The sequence below is a fragment of the Brassica napus genome, chromosome C7 (genome assembly GCF_020379485.1).
Source record: "Brassica napus cultivar Da-Ae chromosome C7, Da-Ae, whole genome shotgun sequence".
NCBI classification, from domain to species: domain Eukaryota; kingdom Viridiplantae; phylum Streptophyta; class Magnoliopsida; order Brassicales; family Brassicaceae; genus Brassica; species Brassica napus.
The window spans coordinates 20,278,901-20,289,265 of record NC_063450.1 but is presented as its reverse complement, the minus strand read 5'-3'; the positions used below and the strand labels follow the sequence as shown (position 1 = coordinate 20,289,265).

The 10,365-nt window shown below is 33.5% G+C and overlaps 1 protein-coding gene and 1 long non-coding RNA gene across 3 annotated transcripts; both read left to right on the top strand.

Moving 5' to 3' along the window:
* Positions 1–317: 317 nt before the first annotated feature.
* Positions 318–1,113, top strand: LOC106351655. The gene is made up of 3 exons (XR_001271350.3): positions 318–601; positions 684–764; positions 864–1,113. It is a non-coding gene; the product is annotated as an uncharacterized LOC106351655 (long non-coding RNA).
* A 4,907-nt stretch (positions 1,114–6,020) lies between these two features.
* Positions 6,021–7,989, top strand: LOC111214017 (nudix hydrolase 25-like). 2 transcript variants are annotated; one of them, XM_048763605.1, is made up of 7 exons: positions 6,112–6,179; positions 6,573–6,635; positions 6,707–6,777; positions 6,865–6,915; positions 7,175–7,267; positions 7,353–7,447; positions 7,544–7,989. In XM_048763605.1, exons 3-7 carry the CDS (start codon positions 6,712–6,714, stop codon positions 7,764–7,766), a joined length of 528 nt encoding a protein of 175 aa, XP_048619562.1. In that variant the 5' UTR covers positions 6,112–6,179; positions 6,573–6,635; positions 6,707–6,711; the 3' UTR covers positions 7,767–7,989. The 2 variants fall into 2 exon arrangements, with proteins under 2 accessions (XP_048619561.1, XP_048619562.1); XM_048763604.1 differs by lacking the exon at positions 6,573–6,635 and having other exon boundaries at positions 6,021–6,179.
* The last annotated feature ends 2,376 nt before the right edge of the window (positions 7,990–10,365 follow it).

Below are 10,365 nucleotides of genomic sequence, written 5' to 3'. Positions count from 1 at the left end.
ATTCTATACCCTAAACTCGATTTCATAAAGCATAATTCCAATTCACATACCCCAAACATTACAAACATATAAACTACATTGAATCTAAAATTAAAATTTCAAATTTTAAATTGTAAAATCTTAATCTTTGAATTTTGTCTCAGAAATTTTTTTGTACATTAATATTTACCTTAATACTTCGTGTATTAAAAAAAAACAGAGTAAGAAAATAATTACAAAATCTGGTCAAAATGAATTGACCAATAAGGTTTAAGGACGAGGATCACACTCTTCTGACCAAAGCCGTTGATTAAGTAAATCTAATGGACCAAAATGAACAAGATGAAAAGATGTATTTCTTCATCTCTCTCCTCTTACCTCTCGTATTCGTCTCTTCCAGTTTCTCTATCTCTCATCTTCTTCTACGTGCCTTTTAATAAAACTGTCTCAATCACCATCACCATAAACGAATCAGTGTCAACACCCATCACAATAAACAAAATCTGTCTCAACCTTCATCACCAATCACCATAAATGAATCTGTCTCAATCTTCATCAGCTCAAACAAAATCTGTCTCCAGCCGAGATTACAAGACACGGTGGACTTCGACGAGAAGAACAGGTACGAGATCTAGAAGTTCATCTCAGATTCACCCTTGTATAGCAAGTTCATCTCAGATTCAGTTTTCTTTTTGATTTAATAGGTTGATTTATGAGAGATAATACTGTCGAGTAAGCGAACAGATGCTCTGGAAGACCTGTTCCGTAGCCATCCCTAAGGAAAGGTAAAGTCTCTCTATATCTATCTCTATCTCTATCTATCTGCATCCTTTCTATCTCTCTCTGTTTTGAACTGATTTTGTTTATTTTGGTGCATGCTGAAGAATTGACCTAGTGAGAAGAACCAGAGGAGCAATGCTACGGGAGTAAGCGAATAGAGGTTTTGGAGGCGGGAGGTGGATGCTCTGGAGGCTGCAGGCTGGAGGCGAGGATTAGGGTTGCAGGCGGAGGCTTAGTCTAGGTTTAGGATAATTATGTTTTGGTTTAATATTTTAATTTGTTTTTGGTTTAATGTGTTCTTTAACTGTTTGTATACTTGATTTTAATTAATAAATAAAATTTAATATTTAATTATGAATTAATTTTCGATTAGTTTTAATTATTTAATTATGAATTATGTTTTGGTTAATTATGTTTAGGCGTACTTTTTATTTTATTTTTTAAATTTGGTTTGGTTTAGTAATTATTTTAATAAATTATGGATAATTAATAAACAAATTAATGACACAAAACATTTGCTATCGTTGTTTATTTAACTATAGCATACGATAGATCTGCTATCAAAAGTGTCTGACCTGTTATAACGGGCGCTGTCAGAGCGTTTTAGGAAATGCTATTATATCTAACTCATAGCATTTTTCGTCCGCTATTACTACCCATATTTCTTGTAGTGCTATATGTGTATAGTAAACACTTTTTAAGTTTAATTTGATTTTGTGAAGTGTTTAGTTAGTTAATTTAGTTTAAAGGTTATGTTTAGGGTGTAGACGACTAACAAGTAAGTCGTCTAGGAAGTCTTCTATTTTAGTTTCCCGCTAAAAATATTTTCGTTTCCCGCTAATTGAATTTTTACCCTAATTGAATTTTTTGTCGTCCTATATAAAAAAAAATTACACATTCTCTCTCCTCCTCTCAAAAGGCTGCAACAAAAAATGTAATGTTCATCATTCTAAAACTCTCCAACCTCTCTCTAATATTTATGAACTTATAAACATCAAACTTTATATCAATTTATTGTTTTTGTCTCATGTCTTTCTCACTAATTTATCTTGTTTTTGCAGGTTTTTATCACATGGTTCTCATCTTCCACTTATTTAAATGTAGATCTATTAATTTTAGATATGTATTTTTGTGTGTTCTATAAAGTCCACTCATTTTCTATGTTTTTAAGTCATTTGAACGTTTTTGGATATGCAGGTTTTTCAGATCTGGATTTGGATATGCAGGTTTTTCAGATCTGAAAGACTTCTGGGCTAGAAGACTTCCAGATGACTTCTAGGAAGTCTTCCAGACAACTTCCAGGAAGTCTTCTGACAGAGCCTTCTCTCATGTCTTCCTTTCATAACAGATCTGAGCGTTTTGGTAAGTTTTTATGTCTGATTTTTTTTCATTTGGTAACCTTCCTGTTGCATAAAGTTCATACATTTTTTCCAAACTAAAACTCTCCAAACCCACTCTAATCTCTTTGACTTGAAAACACTAAACTTTATATGAATTTTTCATTTTTGTCTCATGTCTTTCTCACTAATCTATCTTTTTGTTGAATGTTTTTAATCAGATGGTTTTCATCTTCCACTTGGATATGTACTTTGTGTGTTTTATAAAAGTATACATATCTAATTTTCTACTTATTTTCTCTATTTTTAAGCCATTTGAACGTTTTTTGATATGATATGCAGGTTTTTCAGATTTGGGTTTGATATACATGTTTTTCAGATATGGATTAGACTTTGGAAGACTTATGAGAAGTCTTCTCGGAAGTCTTCTAAAATATAATGAGCAAGACTTCTGACGGAGTCTTCTTCCATATCAAATGGAGTCTAAGCTTGTCTTTGTAGATGAATGATCTATAATAGTATTGTTTGTGGTATGTTTTGTGATTTGCATGTGTACTCATTTAGTTGTGACTTTTTTGTAAATTTGAAGAGATATTAATGAAAAAAATTGGTAAATATGTTCATTTTTCCATAATATTATCTTGCCAAAATTACTTGACATAATTGAAGTTATTGATACAATTTCAATAGCAAAACACAATAACACAAAAAATTAATCAAATTTATTACAAATAAGAGAGAAGAATTCTCAAAAAAACTTAGTCAAATTCACAAAAGATAAAACAATACATAAGTTCAAAAATAGAACACTTTCATTAGATACATAAGTAAAAAGTATATCTTATGATCAAAGGAGACACCTTAAACCATGTTACTTGATATTCTTGAAGTTACTTAACACTTTTGAATATTAAATAAACATATCTTAAAATTACTTAACAAATTTACAAAAACTAACGTATAAGACTTCCACGGAAATCTTCTCAATTAGCTAGAAACTTTACTAAACATGAATGTTGGTAACCTCATAAATATCACTAATTAAGTTACAAATTTCATTCAGTATCCCCAATATTGACTAATATACATGAATTAACAAAAATATATTAAAAAGTATTTATAGTTTTAGAGAAAATGAAAGTTTATTAAACATTGACGCAGACGACTTCCACAGAGGTCGTCTGGTAAACTTCTAGGAAGTCGTCCATTTAGGTTAGTTTTGCAATTGATTTTTAACCTAGACGACTTACATGGAAGTCGTCCATCTTTGTTTGTTAAAAAGAAAAAATTCGAGACGACTTCCATGTAAGTCATCTAGGGAAAACGGATTAGTTTTGCATTTGACCGGATTGTGTCAGAAATTTGACTTTTCTTAGAAAATTAAAAAATCAATACTTTGTTATACCTAGACAACTTCTATGTAAGTCGTCTCAGGTTTGTTTTGCAATTGAAAAATAAAACAAAAAATATTATTTTTTTCTAGACGGCTGACAGAAGTCGTCGGACCGACGACTTACATGGAAGTCGTACAAGAAAAGCAAGGTTCGACCATAATCTCGGAATAAAATCATGGATGACTTTCATGTAAGTCGCCTGATGGACGACTTCCGTGTAAGTCGTCTAGAAAAAATAATTTTTTTTGTTTTATTTTTTAATTGCAAAACTAACCTGAGACGACTTACATGGAAGTCGTCTAGGTATAACAAAATATTGATTTTTCAATTTTCTACTGGACGACTTAAATGTAAGTCGTCCAAGAAAAGTCAAATTTCTGACACAATCCGGTCAACTGCAAAACTAACTCGTTTACTTTTGACGACTTACATGGAAGTCGTCTCGAATTTTTTTTAACAAACAAAGATGAACGACTTCCATGTTAGTCGTCTAGAAAAACACATTTAAAAGTCAATTGCAAAACTAACCTCTGCATTGACCAGAAGACTTCCATGTAAGTCGTCAAAGGTAATTTCATAGTTTCAACCAATGAGATAACTTGTTTAGCACACAAAATTCTTCTCCAAGCACCCAAAATCTCAAACAAAAGTGAGTCACCAAGAATCTTAAACCAATGGCTCTATGAACCAAAATAATTTTAGAGTCAAAATCTTGGATTTTTTTGGATTATTATGGAGAGAAAGTGAAAGAAATGTTGTTTTTAGTTCATAAGAATTGAGAAAAAAAAGTGTAAATAGCTTCAAATTGGTTGTTCATGGTGGTTGGTGTATTGATGGCAGTAGTTATCTTGTAAATGCTTGAAGATTATGACGTTGATAGAGTAAAAAATCCATTTTCGAAAAAAAAAACTAAAGGTATTTTCGTGAATAATATGTACTTGTGGAGTAAATATGAAAAAAAAAATCCAAAAAAATATGGGTTAATTTTAGGTTTGAGTTTGAGTTTTGAGTCAATTTTGCAAATTGTCCAATTTTCTTTGTATATTTGTCAGCAAAAATGCAAACTTGTGTTTTTGCATTTTTTTTATTCTGTAATTTTTGTTAATCGATAAAATACTTACGGAATTCCATCTTTGCGCGAAGTTATCAATTAGTTCCGTTGTTTACCAATCGGTGCCATAATTTAATTCATTTTGCCAGAAAAGTTTCTCCGTCGCTAATTACCTAATTCGTCACTATATTTGTCTTTTGTTTATTTATGATTAATTATCCAAAAACAATAAGGAAGATGGTGGCAGCTTTACTTATGATCCGTGATTGAGTGCAGAGACAATTTATAATCATACTTTTTGTCATAATTAATAATGACAAAAAGATACTACAACTAAATAATGATTAAAATTACTATTAAGTCAACTCCCTTGCTTCCCCACCACCGCACGTTTGCCACTCTGTCCACTCATTGACTCATCTCAACCTTTTCTATGCTATCTTGCGCATAAAATTGTCACATTCCTCTGTGCTAACTTACTTTCCACCTCATCTCGTTAGTCGTTAACCTGCGGTATCCTTTATTATCATCTAGGAAGCTTGCCCTTATACTTTACTTACATAACCCTTAAATAAAATTTAGTATATCCATCCACTTGAATTGACAGTTATTCGTGACAGATCACAAAAATTATAATAAAAATGAATTTTATATATTTTAAATTTAAAAATTCTCTTAGTAATATAAATTATATACATAAAAATATATACATATTTTTAAAATAGAAATAAATTTTAATTAGTAATTATAATAAAGACATTAAAAATTAGATAAATAAAAGATATTATTTAATTTTATAAACTGATATTGTCATTTAAAATATATATATATATATTATTTTTTATGGTAAAATGTTAAATAACGTAAAATATATTGATCATATTCATCCCGTGTTTAAATATACAAACCCACATCTGTTCCACATTAAATTTTTGGAAATAGTTCGATTGGCAATCTTTCTCCACGGATCTAACGAAGTAGAGTCCGCAGTTTTTTTATTTAAATCCAAGGCATAATTATCATTACACAATTATATCCGTATCATTTCAAAGATTATTTCTTTTTGCCAACTTGCTATGTATTTGTTTGTGGTTGTCCTTGTCAAAAGTGTGTCAATGACATCACACTTTTTCCTCCGTCAAAAAACAATTATCATTTCTCTTTTGCAAATACTCATTATATACAGCCAAAGTCAACTAATTTTACATTAGAAGTTTAAACATTTGAAGTATATTTAGTTTGGCAAACGTATTTAAAAATTGCAACATGTTAGTATATAAACTAACTAAATACATAACCGTTGACAAAGCTGTAATTAAACGTTTATCAGTTATCTCATCACAACAAAAGCAAAAAAAAAAAAAAAAAATTATTTTTGTCTTTACATAATGGCAGCTGGATTTATGTTAAAACAAGTTTTTGGTGGGCCCATCCCAATATAAAGATACCAAATAGTCAGTCAGAACACAGAAAAGGAAGAGGCTGTGATATATTTAAACGTCACCGTTTCAGGGACCGAATCCAATTCCTATATAACGTAAAAGATATACGTGTGCTTTTGTTTGAAAGAAAAGCACACCATGTTCTTGAGTTAAAACTTTTCTCCTGCTTTACGGAAGTCAAAGCTCAAAAAAGAAGGTTTGTTCCTTCGTTCGATGCTTGATTTTCTTGTTTTTATTTTTGTTTTCCTGATCTGAGCGTTTTAGATTTGTTCTATGTGTTCACAACTTTTCTAATTCCTGCAAATTGACAGACGATCTGGATTATTTTTTGATTCATAGTTTAGATTTGAAAATCGATTAGAAGTGTGGAGTTGAAAACATTTCTGGATTTTCCGCCTTTTATTAGTTAAAAGAAATTAAAATGATTGCTTCTAGTTTGTTATCTTCGATTTGAATGTAGAACAATAGAGTCATTAGGTTTTGTTTATAGGAGAATCTTTTTTCTCAGTTTTTTGATCTGCTAATAGAAAAATGAAATCTTTCTTGTATTTGTAGTAACATACAAATATTTTCTTGAATTGCAAAATAGAAAAAAAAAACAAGATTGTAAACAGCAAAACCAAACTATAATCATTTGAGCTGAAACCTCTTGGTAAGTATCATATAGTCTCCTGTTACGTAACAGTAATAGTATATTAATTCAGTAGTAACTGTTGCTTTCAGCAAAAATGGAGAATCTACCTCCCGGTTACCGTCCCAATGTTGGTGTATGTCTAATCAATTCGGATAATCTGGTAACATTTTAATCATCTAATTCAGCTAGAAAGTTACTGTTTCACCACTAGTAAATAATAAGTACTGAGTTTAATTACGTTTCTCAGGTATTTGTAGCTTCAAGATTGAATGTTCCTGGAGCATGGCAGATGCCACAGGTGTTGTTTTGATCACTTATTGCTCTCAAAATATAGTAATCAAAATGTTGTCCCAAAAAAAAATAGTAATCAAAATATTCATGTTTGCTGTTTTCGAGAAACAGTAGAGCATATTATTCTGATGTTTAACACCACTCTGGTGGAAGTAGATGGTCAAGATTTGGATAAAGAATCTTGAAACATTTTGAAAACGACAGATTCTCTTAACTAAGATTATTTTCAATGGTGTGAATTTTAAAAGAAACTGGGGGTGTTACAGGGAGGCATTGAAGATGGAGAGGATCCAAAGTCAGCCGCCATGAGAGAGTTACAAGAAGAAACTGGGGTCGTTTCAGCTGCAATCATTGCTGAGGTCTCTACTCATTTTACTAAAGATATATGATTATGAAACAGAACATTTACGATTCTTTATGTATTCTTAAATGTCTTAAAAACAGGTTCCAAATTGGTTGACATATGATTTCCCACCTGCAGTGAAGGCAAAGGTTAACCGTCTCTGGGGTGGTGAATGGCATGGTCAAGCGCAGAAATGGTGAGTCTTCAAATCCACCTAATTATGGCCAAAGTATTTTCAAGAAAATACGATGATTAATGGCTCATTGTTTCTGAAACCACAATGAATCTACAGGTTCCTAGTGAGACTGATAAAGGATGAGGACGAAAGAGAGATCAATCTAGCAAACAACGAAGCGGATTCAGAGTTTTCGGAGTGGAAATGGGCGAGACCTGAAGAAGTGGTAGAGCAAGCAGTTGATTACAAAAGGCCAACCTACGAACAAGTCATCAAGACTTTTGGTTCTTACTTGAATGATCCAGGAATAGCTGCTAAATGTAAATCAGCCAAGTGGTAAGAAGAAAACCTAAGATCAATGTTTGTCTTTATAAAGTTTATATTTTTATTTTGGGTTCCTTTTAATGGAACCCTTTTGGAATGAAAAGGTTTGCTTAGGTGTTTTTTTGTGTTCATTTTTGTAAATTGGTTATTGGTACTAGAAGGTTTTGGTTTAATTTCGGGGTTATTGTAATAAAAGTCTTTGTTTGGATTCAAAAAGGAATGACTTGTATTTGTGTTTATAACTTGTATAGAAAAATCAAGGTAAACAACATATTGTAATTAGTGCCACTGAATATAAAAATGATCAGATGTAAGATTATTGTATTTCCTTATTACCAAAACACTACAAGAAAACAGCGGTATTCTGACGGACATTCCGACGGAAAATGAAATCCTCGGAATATACTGAGGAATTTCCGAGGAAATTCCGAGGAAACACAAAATTGGGGTTCCTCGGAATTTCCTCGGAATATACTGACGGAATTACGAGGAAACCTCAGTCCGTCGGAATATTCCGAGGAAATTCCGAGGAACAATGTGTTCCTCGGAAAAAACCGATGAATTCCGAGGAAATATTTTAGCCGTTGGAGAGCCGTTGGGGGATTTTACAAAATTCCGAGGAAATTCCGACGAACTAGCCGTTGGCGTCGGAATTCCATCGGAATTTCCTCGGTCTGTCGGCAGGATTTAATCTATATATACAAGCACTCCTCTTCATCTTCATTCACTCCATATCTTCATCCTCCCTCTCACTCTATTTACACACGAATTTGATTCATAAAAAATATGTCTTCTTCAAATTATTTTCGTTCTTGGATCGATCGACCTCATTTGGATCCGAACACGAGATTGCTTACGGAAGAATACCAACGAGGTATAACCGAATTCATGGGGTTAGTTCACCGACAACCGGAAGCAAAAACAGGTAAGTTAAGATGTCCTTGCTCTAATTGTAAAAATAGAAAGGTTATTAAAGAGTGGGATGTTTGGACTCATCTATATTTGAGTGGGTTTACACGAAGTTACAAAATTTGGTATCATCATGGGGAAACTGATTATGAACATGGTAGTACTAGCGAACCTCAGCCAGCGGTTAGATTAGAAGAACCAATTAGAACGGATGTAGATTATGGTGTAGGTACTGAGCAGATGGTAAATGATCATTTTAGAGGGGAAGATTTACCCAATGCAGAAGCTAGGAGATTTTATGATATGTTGGATGCTGGAAAGCAACCATTGTACGAAGGTTGCAGAGATGGTCATTCAGCTTTATCATCTGCTACAAGATTGATGGGCATTAAAACAGATTATAATTTGGCTGAAGACTGTGTGGATGCGATTGCTGATTTTGTAAAAGGTATTCTACCCGAGGATAATGTAGCTCCTGGTTCATACTACGAGGTTCAGAAACTCGTAGCTGGTCTTGGTTTATCGTATCAGGTAATAGATGTATGCAGCGACAACTGCATGATTTATTGGAGGGCGGATGAACAGCGGGTTACATGCAAATTTTGTGGAAAGCCTCGTTATAAAGATACGAGTGGAAGAGTTCCAGTGCCATATAAAAGGATGTGGTATTTACCTTTGACGGAAAGGTTGCAGAGGTTGTATCTGTCTGAACGCACAGCGCAACCAATGAGATGGCATGCGGAGCACTCAACAGATGGTGAGATCAGACATCCTTCAGATGCAAAAGCGTGGAAGCATTTCCAATCAAAGTATCCCGACTTTGCGTATGAGAGAAGAAATGTCTACCTTGGATTATGTACTGATGGTTTCAGTCCGTTTGGCAAGAGTGGAAGACAGTATTCTCTATGGCCCGTCATTCTTACACCATACAACCTCCCCCCAAACTTGTGCTTGCGACGAGAGTTTTTGTTTCTCTCGATTCTCGTTCCCGGACCAGAGCATCCTAAGAGATCACTTGATGTGTTTCTTCAGCCACTAATATATGAGTTGCAACAACTATGGGCTCAAGGTGCTGAAACATACGATGTTTCGTGTAAAGAAAACTTTCAAATGCGGGCAGTACTAATGTGGACAATAAGTGATTTTCCAGCATATGGTATGTTGTCTGGATGGACAACGCATGGAAGGCTATCATGTCCATATTGTCAAGATAACACTGATGCTTTCCAACTAAAACACGGAAGGAAAACGTGTTGGTTTGACTGTCACAGGAGATTCCTACCACCTGATCATCCATATCGTAGGAGTAGGAATTTGTTTACGAAGAACAAGAGGGTGTTTGACAGTCCACCTCCGGAAATTTGTGGGAAAGATTTGAAGATACAACTAAGAGATTTTGGTGCAGAAAGGACGCCAGAAGTCGGTGGACATGAGCGTTTTCCGGTAGATGCTGTTGGAGAACTACATAACTGGCACAAAAAAAGTATTTTCTGGGATCTGCCATACTGGGAGGATCATCTGCTAAGGCATAATTTAGATGTCATGCATATTGAGAAGAACTTTTTTGACAATCTCATGAACACGATCCTTAATGTTCAAGGTAAAACAAAGGATAATTTGAAGTCAAGACTGGATTTAGTCGATATATGTGCTCGTTCAGAACTTCATGTTGATGAAAATGGTAGGGCTCCTTTTCCCATATACCG